Source organism: Sebastes umbrosus, chromosome 2, assembly GCF_015220745.1.
Source record: "Sebastes umbrosus isolate fSebUmb1 chromosome 2, fSebUmb1.pri, whole genome shotgun sequence".
Classification (NCBI taxonomy): Eukaryota; Metazoa; Chordata; class Actinopteri; order Perciformes; family Sebastidae; genus Sebastes; species Sebastes umbrosus.
In genome coordinates, this window is record NC_051270.1 from 8,196,713 (window position 1) to 8,213,040 (window position 16,328).

The 16,328-nt window shown below is 39.4% G+C and overlaps 2 protein-coding genes across 2 annotated transcripts; both read right to left on the bottom strand.

Moving 5' to 3' along the window:
• On the bottom strand, positions 1–3,490 carry LOC119478392 (secretory phospholipase A2 receptor-like). The gene is made up of 3 exons (XM_037753114.1): positions 3,279–3,490; positions 1,064–1,346; positions 1–408 (listed from the first exon to the last, which is right to left on the bottom strand). The coding sequence occupies exons 1-3, from the start codon at positions 3,488–3,490 to the stop codon at positions 220–222; spliced, it is 684 nt and encodes a 227-aa protein (XP_037609042.1). The 3' UTR covers positions 1–219.
• Positions 3,491–6,236: 2,746 nt separating this feature from the next.
• Positions 6,237–14,894, bottom strand: LOC119481439 (lactoylglutathione lyase-like). Its single transcript, XM_037758334.1, has 6 exons — positions 14,738–14,894; positions 10,035–10,117; positions 8,578–8,718; positions 8,414–8,481; positions 7,935–8,024; positions 6,237–6,719 (listed from the first exon to the last, which is right to left on the bottom strand). The coding sequence occupies exons 1-6, from the start codon at positions 14,804–14,806 to the stop codon at positions 6,628–6,630; spliced, it is 543 nt and encodes a 180-aa protein (XP_037614262.1). The 5' UTR covers positions 14,807–14,894; the 3' UTR covers positions 6,237–6,627.
• Between the last annotated feature and the right edge of the window lie 1,434 nt (positions 14,895–16,328).

The window sequence follows — 16,328 nt, forward strand, 5'->3', positions numbered from 1 at the left end:
CCCAAAAGGGGGCGTGGTCATGTGAGCCAACTCTGGATGACGTATTGCCGGTCTGATGTGTATGAAAAACATGTATGAATTTAGAAAATGGGCGTAGTTCCTCTTTCAGCCACACCACCAATCACGTTTCTTTTCATGGCTTTGACTCTCTACTCATGTTGCCTTTATTTTAAAATGACATTGATGTTCAAGATGAACAAATGATTCCTCTCCCAACGTTCATTTGTTTTTGCCGCAGATGAAGTTTCTCTTCTCACTACAGTTCATTATCTTCCAGCCTTTTTCGTTGGGAAGCAGGGCGCCGCAGTGCTGCTGCTGGGCAGGACAGTGAGGAAGGTCGGAGCTCGTCGCCCTCTCTCCATTCATCCACCACCACTCACCAGCCAGGAATCGCAGTCCGATCCACACCTGCAGGAAACAACAGGGGCAATTGGCAGAGAAAACCACTGTGTAACACACAATCACTGAGACTCCAGGAAGTCACTGCGCCGGGCCAAGAAATAGTTCGTCACATAACCCCATAAAAGCATAACCGCATTTTTGTACGGATTAAACAAATGTGCAGAGCGTCGCGGTGCGGCATCGCCCTGTCTGGGTTTACTTCACAAGAATGATCGGCTTGCTGTATATTATCCCGCTTATTACACGGCTGCTTCCTTAAAAAATTAATAATTTGACAAACAAACGGTCCGCCAGAGTCTGACATCGGAACTGTGCCCATAGCAACGGTCTGTTATACATAGCAACGGTCTGCTATAAAGAAATAAAAGACCGTAGAACGCCGTGATCGACCAATCAGAATCGAGCATTCAACGAAGATGTGTAATAAAATGTGTTAATTCATGACCTTCAGGGGTGGCGGTAACCTTACCTTTGGACAGAGCTAGGCTAGCTGTTTCCCCTTGTTTCCTGTCGTTGTGCTAAGCTAAGCTAACCGGCTGCTCTCGGGGCAAGAAAGCAAAATTTCTCAAAATTTCAAACTAGTCTTTTTCTTTTAACATCACAGTTACAGTGATATAACCTGACTACGAACACATACAAACTCTGCAGAAAAACATCAAACCTCATTATTGGTTGCTTGCTGTGTTATTGTCCCTCTGTTCAACAGAAAGGTGTTTCTGGCAGCGACTTCCGGCAGGCTGACGAGGTCGTAATTTTCTTTTTCTCTACAGTGCTCCAAGGCCCCTTCCCATGTCTTCTTTTCCTGGACCAGGTCCACTCTTTTATCACAAATGAAGGGGTGAAGCTCTTTGCAAGGATAATTTGCCCATTTTAGGTGAGAATGACTCTTCCAAACACAGTGCTCATTAGGGTCTGGTTCACCTACAAGAACAAGGAGAGAGAGACTGAAATTACATGGACATGGTAGCATTCTGGTAAACATCATTTTCATCACCTCAAAACATTCATCCATCCATCCATTATCTGTAACAGCTTATCCTATTCGGGGTCGCGGGGGGGCTGGAGCCGATCACGGCTGACATTGGGCGAAGACGGGGTACACCCTGGACAGGTCGCCAGACTATCACAGGGCTGACACATTCACACCTATGGGCAATTTAGAGTCAACGATTAACCTGCATGTCTTTGGACTGTAGGAGGAAGCCGGAGAACCCGGAGAAAACCCACGCTAACACGGGGAGAACATGCAAACTCCACACAGATGGGCCCCAAGCCGGGTTTTGAACCTGCGACCCTCTTGCTGGCTTGTGGCAGGGGCGATTCCAGGATCTTTTAAATGAGGTGGCACAGGGGGGCCAAGAACCAGTCGGGGGTTCTTGACCCGTTGAAAAAGCGTTTAAAATTGGCTTAGGTAACATTGGGCATGATTTTCAGGCTCTTGTGCACTGTTCTGTGTCCTAATGCAGGTGGTATTACATGAAAAGTGGAGATGCACAAGACCAGGAAGTGCTCTAGCCTGGCGGGGCACCAAGTGGGGCCAATCGTGTTTCTGGGGGGGAGGGGGGGGGCTACCGAGCGACAACGGTGTTAAATACATGAAAGCACACATGTTAATGTTAATGCAGGTATAATGTTCACCATCTTAGTTTAGTGTGTTAGCATGCTAATATTTGCTAATTAGCATTAAACACAAGTGCAGCCGAGGCTGATGGGAAAGCCATTAGTATTGCAGGTATTCGGTCATAAACCAACTGTTAGAATATATAGAATAATAATAATACTGAATACTGTATATTATAAATTAGGGCTGTCAAAGTTAACTCGTTAATGCAAAGTTGTTTTAACGCCACTGATTTCTTTAATGCATCAACGCAGCTTGTGATTTTATGATTGTTGATTGGTCTGCCAAGTTATGATTTGAGCATATTTTTTATGCTAAATGCACTACCTGTGAGGGTTTCTGGACAATATTTGTCATTGTTTTGTGTTGTTAATTGATTTCCAATAATAAATATATACATACATTTGCATAAAGCAGCATATTTGTCCACTCCCATGTTGATAAGAGTATTAAATACTTGACGAATCTCTCTTTAAGGTACATTTTGAAAAGATAAAAAAATTGCGATTAATTTGCAATTAATCATGATTAAACATTTTATCGTTTAACAGCCCTAAAAAAAATAAAAATTTTGACCCGCTGATTTGCCTAGATGAAGTGTTAAGGGATCACCGAAGTTATTACATTTCATCCTGTGGGGAACACGAATGCCAATCCACCCAGTAATTATTGAGACAGTTCAGTCAAAACCACAAATGTTAACCTCATGATGGCGCTAGAGGAAGAGTCAGGGGATCATGGACAGGATGATTCATCCTCATGTTACCATGGATATCTGTACCAACATCCATGGCGATGCATCCACTATTTATCGAAATATTTCACTGAAAAACAGAAATATCCACCTCATGGTGGCCTGAGAGGAGTCAGAGGAATTCATCCTCTGGGGAACATGAATGCCTGTTCCAAATGTGAATCCATCCAATAGTTGTTGACATATTTCAGTCTTTATCAAAGTAGTGCAATGACCAACCAACAATCCAACATTGCCATCCATATGCAGCTAGCGTGGCTAAACAGTCCTACATTCAAATATTATTACTGAAATTAAATCACATTTGAGTCCCTGAAATTGTGGAGTACATTAAAAGTGTAAACTGAAACTGGACTTGAGAACAACACTCAGTATGTATCGTCATTTTCCTTCCAACCCTGCTCACCATTATCCCAATTGTCGAATTTGAGTTTCTTATTTCCTCTGGACCATCTCCAATCTCCTGTGTTTACCCGATGCAAACCAATCCAGCCTCCATACGGGAAAAGCTCGGTGGCCTCCTGTAGGTTTGTGATGGTGACCAAGTCACCATGGAACTCTCTGCAGTGGTTCTGGGCAGACAACCAGTCCTTCGAATCGCTGATGAGGACAACCTTTGAAATGTTACTGACTGTAGACTCTGCACATGGAGGAGCGGAGAGGACGAAGAAGACGAGATGGATGAGGAGAAGACTGGGGACGTTTCTCTCCATGTTGTCTTCAAAAAGACTTCAAAGTAGAGTTAGATCATCTTTCAGGGCTTACAACACAATGCAATAATTACAAAAAGTCTTTTAGTTTAATTACAAAACGCTATTTATTCATTGTACATCCTCACTGAGAGAAAGATATCTGGCGACTGTCAATCAAACCACACTAAAGGTAACTGGAATTGTATATGAGAATAGTGCTATACAGAGCAGCACAAAGCCAAACATCATTGATCACCATCTTCTGGTAAGCAATAGCTGAGGATGAACTCTGTCTCTCACACACTACATTTATGCATAAACTTCTCAGTATCTTCTATTGGCACAGGCAAAAATGAAAAGCTGGTACGGTTAAAAGATTTACACTAAAATCAACAGCTATGAACCCAACCTTTTTTTTTTCCAAACAACAATCAATCCTGTTTCTGTGTTAACACTCACCATAAAGGACGGCACCGACAAAGGGAGCTCAGCGTTTGTTGAAAAGAGACGGGACGCTCCTTATTCAGAGACAGAGCTGATAGAGAGGATGCCTGATTTCCGACTAAACGGACCAATCAGAGCAGCGCGTAGAAACAGCTCAGGTCCCAGCAGTCTGGGTCGTTCACCTGAACATCCACCAAAACACACAAAGGACATCTTTAATCGCTTTTATCCTCAGTAGTCAAATGTCTGCAGTGATGCAAAGCGGAGAGAGACCAGGGAGCATTAATTGGGATTACAAAATCTCATCAACAAACAAACATGAGCGTCTTCTTTGATTTGCCTTTTACATTTACCTGAGATAGATTTGCATATTATTTTGCAAGAAGTACAAACCCAGACGGACATGCTGAAATTTTGACCGAGCTGGTTGTGTTGGATCAGCACCGTTGCCTCACAGCAAGAGGGTCGCAGGTTCAAACCCGGCTTGGGGCCCTTCTGTGTGCAGTTTGCATGTTAACCCCGTGTTAGCGTGGGTTTTCTCCGGAGAGAAATGACATGCGGAAAGGACCACAGGCCGGATTCGAACCCAGGTCCACCGCTGCTAGGACTGAGCCTTGGCCATACATGGGCGCTCGTTCTACCTACTGAGCTAACCAGCCGCCCAGGTTAATTGTTGACTCTAAATTACCCATAGGTGTGAATGTAAGTGTGAATGGTTGTCTGTCTCTATGTGTCAGCCCTGCGATAGTCTGTCGACCTGTCCAGGGTGTAACCCCGCCTTCGCCCAATGTCAGCTGGGATCGGCTCCAGCCGCCCCGCGAGCCTGAATAAGATAAACTGTTACAGATAATGGATGGATGGATGATCATGTTGTGTTTTCAGGGCCGGCGTAAGGCATAGGTCATATAGGCGGTCGCCTAGGGTGACACTTTCCGGGGGGCAGTGGTGAAGCAAGAGAGAGAGAGAGAGAGCGGCGGCGACGGGAGCGAGTAACATTATCGACTCCGGTCCAAGCAGGAAAAGTTAACAGAGTTTGGTTTGTCCATTCTGGGCTACTGTAGAAACATGGCGGTACAACATGGCCGACTCCGTGGAGAGGACCTGCTATCTATGTAGATATAAACGACTCATTCTAAGTTAACAAAAACACACGTTTCTCATTTTCAGGTGATTATACACTGAAGAAAACATACTTAACATTATATTCCATTTCTGCCGATAGATCCCCCTAATTGTTACACACTGGCCCTTTAAATCTACATCCAAAAATAGGCAATACTGGTAGCATTTTCAGCAAATCCAGACCCTGAAGCAGCGACTTCACGGTCGATTCTGCTTTATCAAAGCACAAAACCCTTCGGACGGTGCAGAAATGAAGTCACATCGTTCCTGGGTGAGCTTGAGCCGCCAACCTTCAGGTTAAAAGCTGTAGGCGCTGACTGATCAACACACCACAGAGACCTTTCTACCGGGTTCAAGTGGTCAATAAATTGATGTGTAATCTGCTAACAATGAAGCCAAATTAGACTGTAAGACTTTCTGATGCAGTAAATGATCTCATCTCTAGTAGGCTGCAAGTAGTCTGGCGGATGTAAAGCAGTCCCTGACTAGATGGATAGAATGAAGAGCAGGTGGCAGAGGTCAAAATTTGGTCTCAGCGCTTTAGAGAGCAAGCTTTCATGTTGAAGCCCAACAACAGCAGGTTGGATCAGAAGTGTCAGACAGGCACGGTTGGGATTTTGTTTACAAGACCGGCACTTTAACCAACGGAGCCAAAATTCCTGCACACTGAACACATCTAAAAAGTGCCTCACAACTTCTTGGTTTGGTTCAAATTTCGCTAAAATTGCTCTAGGGAAATTATCTTAAGATCTCAACAACTCATTTTATTGTTTGGTTTGAAAATTCATCAAAATGTGAGCCCACACGCAAAAGTGTGATTGTAAAGACACTTAAAATTTGAGATTTTGATATTCTGGTATAATGTTGAATTATAAAACTGATTTCTCAAAACAGCCAGACATTTTAACACAAATTAAAGATTTAACTTTTTTTTAAGTTTCTTTTTACAGCCCAGATTTTTTCTTATTGAATCAGAAAGGTCTTCAAAATGATGTCGACCGAATAGTGGAAACAGTTATGCGGTTGAAGGTGGTAAAGCAACCATGTGGATTTTAAAACTATTTCTTTGAAAAACAATACATGTGAGAATTCATTGTTTTAAAATAATTCAGAAAACGTTAAAAACTGTAAATCACACTTTTCCCTTTATGACTGAACTGCCTTGAGTGTTTTTTGCACAAACAAATACAGTTACGTTTTGCTTCGTCTCTCAAAACTACAAGAAAACACAAATCCATTTTGTTCAAACGATGGCTTTCACATTTATTACACAGTAATACCGCTTTGTTTCAGCATCCCTTTTTGAAGACGCATACAAACTGATGATTGTAGACAAACGCAACAGCTACACAAAGTCGTTGCTATTCATAGCAATAACTCAGGTATCTAATCTATTTGCTCATCAACTGTCCAATAGAAGTCCAGCACATGCCAGGGAGGGCAGACTGATTCCTGTGGTGCAAGTGATCCCGCTCCGTTTTCCCTCAGCTCAGCTGCTAAATTCTTCTCTAAACCCAGACGTCCTCCTCTCACATGTGAAGCCACAGGTCTTGCCTGTATGAACTGCAGCAGGTAGCGTGTTGTCATAGTTTTTAGGAGGTAATGGACACCATGTTGTTAGGACTCAGGATCTCAATCCAGTAACCATCAGGGTCCTGAATGAAGGCCAAGCCTTTCATTTTACCTGAGAAGGAAATAAGAGAAAAGGAACTGTTAATACTGTATGAATAAATGCTCTAATCATGGTGCAGTGATGACATGACAATACACTGAGGAAAAATATATTTCAAATGTAGAAACAGGTACTGAACAGGTGCTTTCTGTTGTTATGGAATGAGGCAGGACATGGAAAGGAATAGCCATACAATACAGTGTATTACGGTAATACATAATTATCTTTTGACACTTTCATGAACTAGTTGCGCCAGTACAAATACTTATAATTATCTGTTAGTTTAGAGTTTACAGAAATCTGCAATCATTAATATTCTTGGGGTGAAGTGGATGAAACTCAAGCTGTGCAGTAGAGATGTCACGTTACCAGAAATTTAGTAGTCAATACCAACACCAGTGAAATTCCACTATTCTCGTTACCAATTTGATTCCCACGGTAAAAAACAAAAGTAGAACAATAAACCTTGTGTACTTCATGATACACTCCTTTAACTTCCTAACAAATACCAGTATGCACGGTAATAAACAGGTCATAATTCTCTCTCTATTATTTATTCTATATTGGTGTGAAAACATCTTCAAACAACTGGATTTATTAAAGTTTCTCAACAAAAACTGCGTTTTACAATACATTTGAACACACCATGATAACGTTAGAATTTACGTTCGCCCAATACTTAACAAAGCCTGAACACGTCATAATGCACCTCCCGTTGACATTGGCTGTTAGCTCTGCAGGACTGTGCTGCTCACCGGCTGCTAATTTGGACATGGATGCGTCGATAGTGAGTTTATTGCGTCCCAAACACATTTTCTATCATCCCCAGGATGTTGTTAGTCTCGAGCCCTGACGGTTCCTGCGGTATGTAGAGAAACGAGGATTTTGGCAAGCATCGGTTCTTGTGATATCCCTACTGTGCAGTGTAGAAATTAATTTATTAATAAAATAACATTACCTGTGAGAAAGCAGATTCTTCACCTCTACTGTAATATATATTTCAGCGCTTACTGCCCATCGCCCTAATCAAGAATTTTCTGTCTTGAATAAATGGCTTCAACCCCGATTACAACTTCAATTATTTTCCATTTTGAGTGTATAAGCCAACTAAAAAGTGAAGTGGGGAAAGAAAGGTTAAAGGTTAACTAAATATACTAAAAAGGCGGTTAAGTTGTGTCTATTTAACCTGTCTGTGACCCTCATATTCACAAACGCTTCTCATCTTACCATCGTCTGGCTTCTTGACAAATGTGACTCCTTGTTCTTCAAACAGTTTGCAGGCTTGATAGACGTCAGGAACGGCAATTCCAATGTGTCCTGTCAAATGCCAGGAGGACAAATAGAGACTGTTCACTGTAAATCCACACTACAGTCACACATAGTTTGCTCTAGTGAGTCTTCAAACGGTAACAGACAAGAAGCATACAGTATATCCTTTAAAAATGTGGTGCAATATAAGAAAGAATAAATGATAGATGAATTGGTACTGTATGAATTTTTGATAGATTTTTGGAAAAACTGAATGCTCAACATTTAAAACACAGATCACGACAGCTAAAATGTTACTAACCTAAGTAAACCAAGAGTGTGTTCCTGTATTTCAAGTTCATCCATTCATATATTGTATGTCATCATAGAAGAAAACTTTATGTTTTGGGACAACAAAGTCTTTCCTGTCCGTTTGTAAAACAGGGAAGCGATCTTACCAAAGCCACGTGGATCTGAGTTTCCGTTGTGATAAGACTGGCTCTCGTCAGCCTCAGAGCCCCAGTTACTGAAAGACAGGAGGGGCGGGAGGAGGAATATGACCAGGTAAGAGACGAAATGAAGAAAGAGGAAAGAGAGGAAGGCACATATTGTAGACCCTTACTGTGTCAGCTCAATGGTGGCTCTTCTGGAAAAGGTCCAGGCCGTCTTCTCCTTCACTTCTGTAGGAATCTCCTTCTTGTCCTCGTAGCCCAAGAAGAAGAGAGAGAAACGCATGGAGGGGAAGTCAAACTTCTGCAGGAGTCTGGAAGATTTTACACAGAAGGAGAGAAAACCCCACTTTAGTCACCAAGTCCAGTTTATGTATGAGATGTTCTCACCAGCACATGCACACAAAAACATCTCTGAAAAATGTTTAGGATTCATGTTTGTTTCTCAAAGTCAAGGAAGGATCCTTCATCGGCTGAATTTCAAGGATGCTACGTCATCGAATCCCCCCGGAGGACTGTTCCAATGTCGAAGATCCTTCCAATTCTACCGAGGACTGAGGATTTTCAATAATGCATGCGTGTGTCCTCTGCACTCCTAAAACACCCACAATCCTGTGCTCATGATGCATTTCCTGTACCCCGATTTGGAAACAGCGGAAACACTCTAGTAAACTTTCAGTTATTTCACCTCAGCAGTCCGCCCAAATATGTTTCTGAACAAATTTGAGGTGACAAATTGCCAAACCAGATGTTGAATCTCCACTCACATTAGATCCACAGGGCCTAATTTAAGGCATAATTTCATTAACAGACTTGTTCAGCGAGCTATTAATAGCACAGTGGAAGGCAACGGCAAGAGATAGACAGCCGGGTAGAGCCGGCATATTTCCGCATCGAGCTCTGTGAATTAAGGCTTTATTTCAACCAACCCAGATTGTTGGAAGTGTAAAGACTCAGCGAGGTAAAAGTATTGTGTTTTTCCAGTGGAGTCTGGTAGCTTTGAGGAGAGCATTGCGGTTGTTTCTTTTCACATTTAACGAGGGGGAATTAAGGGTTTATTTCAAACTAGAGTGGGTCATTGTTGGAACAGCGGAAAGAGTTAACCAAGATGAGTTTGATTTTGTCTCTGTTGAGTTTGAATGAAGTGTGTTTTATTAATCAGCGAGGTAAAATTGCTGTGTTTTTCCAATGGAGTCTGGTGGCTTTGAGGAGAGCATATTAATTGTATGTTTTGTACGTTTTTAAATTATATTAATTGTCCAAATCTCTGTTGGTTTTAGTTATTTTTCAATAGGCCGACATGTTTTTAATCTGTTTATATTGTTTTGAGGAATGCAAAATCAATATTCCTACTAGAAATTGTATTGTACTGGTCTGTTCTAAATAAAGTACAAATACCAGGTCCATTTCTTCCGCACACCGGCACACTAGCTAGACTGTTCCAATGTGTGCTCTCCGAATGCTAGGAAGGAGTCTTGCCTAGCCTCAGTAGGACACGACTTGGAAGGACCCGTCCTACCAAAGAAGCATCCTTGAATTTGAGAAACACCCCTTGTGTCACTTTTTGGGAATAATTTGTTGCAAGTGGGAATAAAGATTCTTTGAGCTGAAGCCCACACTACATACTCACGTCATGCCGAGGATTCTGGTGTAAAAATCCAAGGATTTAACTGGATCTTTAACCCGCAGCATAGTCTGCTGCATCATAAAATCCTAGGACACACAAATACAATAACAGAGCTTTAAGTCAGGTGGTCGGCAATACTATGAATCAATCACAAAGATTACAGGATAGTGAGTTATCATATCTCTAAAATACAGATGGAACAGTAATTCAAATTTCCCGGGGCGTTACATTTGACTAATACTGATTAGTGCTGATTTAGCACTACTAAAAACAGGTCTTCCGAAGAGGAGAAACAGACATTTTAGTAGCTGAAAGTGTGAATTTGGATGTGTTGCACCACAGTGTGTTAAATAGAAACACTGCTGGTTCATTTTCTAGGCATGCCACAGTTGGTTAGCCACAGACCCAAGAGAGTGCTGCAGGAATGAGTCCTAAAACCCAGAAATTACTTAATTTATCACTTCTGGACCGGTTCCCTCATCTGAAAGTCAATGTTTTTTTTAATGGGTTTTTAGTTAGATGCCTGAAATAAAGCTTGATAGATTTTAACATTTTGTTCTACATTATAAAATACGTCAATATATATCCCGCTCGTGAATTTTGAAGCCTGTGTGTCTTATAAAAGGCGGTTGTTAACAAGTGGCTAAATGAGACTACAAGACGCCATCACGCCGTTGACTCGTCCGCCTTTACAGCCTTGTTGTGTATACTCGCGCTCATGTGACCGTGGTGTAGTTCTTTAACGTTGGCTTTTTACTTCTGGCGATTGCATTTATGCTTCAGAAATTACAAAAGTGGTGTTCATTTGTGGAGATTATCTTGCTGAACAAAACACGCGTTTGCCACAGAGCTTATTTTCTGTAATAATCCAAAACTCAATGGAAAAATCCCATTAGCTTTTTGTCGAGGGAACCAGGGCGATGCTAACTTCCTGGTTGGCCAACAAAAATACGTCATCCCTGTAGCACTCTATTGGTTACTCCGAAACAAATTGTGGCCAGCCATCAGCCAATACAAAAAAATAAGTTGAATAGAAACCATTTACAAAAGCTTGCATGTTAGCCAACGTTAGAGGCTAGTGGCCCAGTCACTGGTTTTCCTGTTATGCTAATTCCCAGCGAGTACACTGTATGTGCATTTGAAGTGTGTATGAATACTCCAGACCCTGCTTCTTCCACAGGAAAAATAAAAATACACTGAATATACATATAAGGAAGGATTAACGCTAGAGATGTAAGGTAAAGGGATAGTTACTGATGTGAAATATAATTATATTCTTGTGTTAAAATGCTCCGAAAAGCCTTCACAACACATTTGCTTGCAGGGTACAAGATCTCTGTCGGCTGTGCCTGAATTCCAGCAGAGGGAAATTTGTATCCTGGCTGGCACTCACTCGTGAAAAGGTATATCAGCCAAACTACACCTCTGTGCAACCAAGCGCATATGAATCACCACATCTGTGTGAGCGACGCATCGGTCAATATCACCACACTGAACAGATCAGGCCTGCTTGGATGAGTTACATTAACTTCCTTGTTTTCTATGCAAAAACATGGCGTGACAGTGATGGTCTGATGATGTCCTCATTTTTTTTACTGTACTAGGGCCGATTTCACAGAAGCGATTAGCGACTCCACGCATAAGCAAATGGTTACAGCGTCGTGTTTCACAAAGGATTATTGAGTGTAAATTGGAGGTAAATCTAGGTAAACTATCTTGCGTGCCCATGGAGGGGTCAGAACGTGGATTTTGATTAGGGAAATGTGTCAAAGTAACCAAAGGAGAAATCGCAAATTTGGTAAAAACTGGTTTTCACTCTGATTCTGATATTTGTATCATATGAGCGTATGGAAACCAAAATACTACTCTGTGTGTTTCACAGTTGAGTGTTATCTCTGTGGTTAGCAACTGTTCTCCTTTCCTGTGCCCTTCCTCCAACCGTGTCAAATTTTCACAGTGTACAGAAGTATCTTCACTTCCATAGAAACTCCCCAAACACTGCTGAAGCATTATCTCCAGTTGACTACATACATATGTTCCAAACAGTCAATGTTTTGTCACTTATAGCTAAAAGCATTACTTCTGGCGGAGCTTCAAAACTCCAAAAGGGGATGACATAGAAGCAGAGTGCATTCAGCCATATTATTGCAACCTGATTATGTGACGAACTCTAAGCAAACAAACAGCAGAGATCATGCTGCAAGAGAGATATGAACGGTTTCTATGGACTTTAATCCAGTATTATAAAGTCTCTTTTATTTATCAGGTCAAAGGTGAACATGACCTGACATGTGATTCTACTGATACTGCCAGAGCTACTACTACCAACTATCAACTTTATTGAACAAAAGGCTCGCAGAACAGAGTGAATCTCCAATGTCCTGTCAATTTGGGAGATATGATATTTTCCTGTTCCTAAGCAAGTATATATTGTATGTATGTACAGTGTATAGGACTACAATACAAAACTGACAGGACAATGGATATTCACTCTGTTCTACGAGCCTTTTGTTCAATAAAGTTGATAGTTGGTAGCAGTAGCTCTGGCAGTATCAGTAGAATCACATGTCAAAGTTCACCTTTGACCCTTAGAAATAAAATAGACTTTATAATGCTGGATAAAAGTCCATAGAAACCTTTCATATCTCGCTTGCAGCATGATCTCTGCTCTTTCTTTGCTTAGAGTTCACCGCATAATCAGATTGACATAATATGGCTGAATGCACTCTGCTTCTATGTCATCCCGTTAACCCTCTTGGAGTTTTAAAAGCTCCACCAGAAGTAATGCATTTAGCGATAAGGTGACAAAACTGTGACTGTTTGGAATGTATGGATGTAGTCAACTGGAGATTATGCTGCAGCAGTGTTTGGGGAGTTTCTATGGAAGTGAAGATACTTCTGTACACTGTGAATATTTGACACGGTTGGAGGAAGGGCACAGGAAAGGAGAACAGTTGCTAACCACATGCGGCTCTTAAGCCCCTCTCCAGTGGCTCCCTGTGGATTTAAAAAAAAAAAATGAGTGGAAATGAAAGCTGTTTTTTTGTTTACATTTTCAAATTTATTTATCATTGTTGTAGGTCTATGGTACGACGGTACGACAGAGTATTAGGGCCACATTGAGGGAAAAAAATAAATTTGAGATTTCGGTAATAAAGTCGTAATATTATGAGAATAAAGTCATAGGTTTACGAGAAAAAAATTCGTAGTATTATGAGAATAAAGTCATAATATAAAGTAGTAATTGTAAGTGTTATTTTCTTTTTTTCTTGTAAAGTTATTACTTTATTCTCATAATATTACGACTGTTTTTCTTGTAAAGTTATGACTTTATTCTCGTAATATTATGATTTTTTCTCGTAAAGTTATGACCATATTTTCATAATATTACGACTTTTTTTCTCATAAAGTTATGATTTTATTCTCTTAATATGACTTTTTTTTCTCGTAAAGTTATGACTTTATTCTCGTTATATTAAGACTTTTTTTCCCGTAAAGTTATGACTTTATTCTTGTAATATTACGACCTTTTTTTTCTCGTAAAGTAATGGTTTTATTCTCGTAACATTATAACTTTATTCTGGAAATCTCAGATTTTCTTTCCCTCAATGTGGCCCTAATACTCCGTAGTACATTTGCTCTTTGGCCCTCACTGCATTAGACTTATATACTATATACTTAGACTATAAACTGTGTTACCTTCATCACAAAGCTCAAATGTTTTGCGGCTCCAGACAGATTTTCTTTTATTATTTTTGCCTAAAATGGCTCTTTTGATAGTAAAGGTTGCTGACCCCTGGTCTAGATAGATAGATAATTGTACTTTATTGATCCCACATTGGGAAATTATTGTGTAACAGCATCAGGTTATCCAAGAATGCACAGGAACAATACATCAAATTTACATGCCAACACTAAAGAAAAATATCCATAGAATACAAAATATAAAGAATATTGGAATACACTAAAAATATACTACTACTACTACTATAACTAGCATAAAAAAAATCTAAATTATAAAATGTTCTTTAAGTTTAGTTAACAAGAAAATATAAAGTTACAATCTAAAAATGGACATGAAACGTTCAACTTTAAGTCTATAACAATACAAATAAAACAAATTACAAGCTAAAAATGGGTGCAAAAATGACATGAAATGTCAAACTTCTTTTAGTTTAGTTAACAAAAAAAAAGTGAAGTTACAAGCTAAAAATTGATGCAAAAAATGCAATGCAATGCATTCAATCCAGAATAAATTCATACATGTATATGAAGTTTGCCTCTCTCTCTCTTATTGTGGTAGGTAAGGTTGCTTGTTTTGGGGCGTTTTTTGGGGGTCGCTTGTTTCTCTCGCGATATTTGGCAATCACGTCTGAGCTTTTAATGAGTTTCTACACGAGAAAGTTAGATTATAAATTACCTAGCTTTAACATATATGTAATAAAAACCCACAAATTAGTTAGCTGACATGTTAACGTTACTGTAAATATAATAATAAGCATTGGAAAACATGTTTAACATAAGCAAATCTCTTGTCACCGGATGACAAACCGCTGTCAGATGGACGGAATGTGCATATCTGGGAGCCGTTGGCCTCTTGGGTTGACTCGGGTTGACTCAGTTTGACTCGGGTTGACTCGGTTTCAGTGTCTCTAGTAACGTTATAAGTTTAGTTTAACTTCCAAGAGAGACGACAATAATCTTACCTTAGTAACTGGGTCTCCATCTTTGCAGGCTGACGCCGCTGCCTCGTCTGACAAACCTTTGTCGCTCATGTTTTGCTAACAAACTGTACGAATCTGGACCGGACTGACAGTGGGAGTGGAACCACCAGAGTGGAATGCAACGCCGCCGGGGGGAACTTTAAAAGAAACACCTTCCGGTACCAGCTTTCAAAAATAAAAGCCACTATAATAATTTGAATGTATTGATTACAGGATATAGGTCTTTTTTTTCTTGTTAAATTAAAAAATTATATTGATTTAAGCTGTGCCTTCCCATACTGAAACCAACTGTTCTGGAAATGTACATATACCCTGTAAACTGTGGCAAGATATTTGTAGATTTATCTTGGAAAATATTGTCTGTGACTTTGAATTTCTACTGGGAAATATATGTTTTTTTTTTGTTTTTTTTTAAGGTTCAACACAGTATATGAGAGAGAATATTTTCCAATCAATCTCATTATCATTGTCGCAAAGTTTTACAAGAAAGAGATGGAACTATAATAGCAATAACAATACCTTCTGCAAAAAATAAAAAGGTTAGTTTGTGCTCCTATTTAAATGTTTTTACTTAAGTTACTATTATCTTATTTATATTAACTCCTGCAATGTTTTGTGTTTTATGTTATTTTTATTTTTTTTAATTTAATTTTGTTTTTGTTTTTATTGATCCCTTTATTTCCTTTATATGTATTGTTTACCTACTATATGTTTTGATTTAATTGTTCTTTATATTGTTACAAATCTAAAATAGTCTATTGGAAAAATAAATACTGATTTTTAATTTATTTAATTTTTATGTTTGTTTTTATTCATCCCTTTATTTCCTTGATATGTATTGTTTACTTACTGTATGTTTGGATTTAAGTGTTCTTTGTATTGTGTTACAAATCTAAAATAAAGTCTATTGGAAAAATAAATATTGATAACAGGACAGCACTGTTGGGCCACCTCAAAAGACATTTAAAGGCCTTTGCCCTCTTTATAATTAGACTGATTTTATATTGCATATGTAATGGCCTATAAAATCGAATCATATGCTATTAACACAGCAATAATTTCTGGATTACACTACATTTCATGAAGCTTTTATTGGAAAAATTAATTTGTGTTTGAATCTGTTTTTATCACTTTAACTTAAAGTGAAGTCCAAGTAACACCTCCAACAATTTTATTTTGAAAATAAGACAGGAAGTATCGGTTTTTATCTCTTGGCTGGTCAAGACCAAGACCATGGATGTATTAAAAGAACTAGACTACAAGGCTCAGTATTATGTAACCAAGGAAGCTTGCTGAATGTATAATGTCCTATTAATTACCTTGTATATTCCACTTATTATACACCATTACCAGTTTAATAGGTACACCTGCACAACCTGATGTGTTCCAATAACACTGTAATAACTCATATTTTTGTGAAGCTAATTATGCTCAGCTTAGTGTAATACTACATCCCAGCATTGCAGTTTGGTAATGGTGTGTTAATACTGCATATTATAAAGTTATAAACCATTTTAATTCATTAACACATTTACATTGTAAACCTTAATTTGACTTGCATAATACTCATATG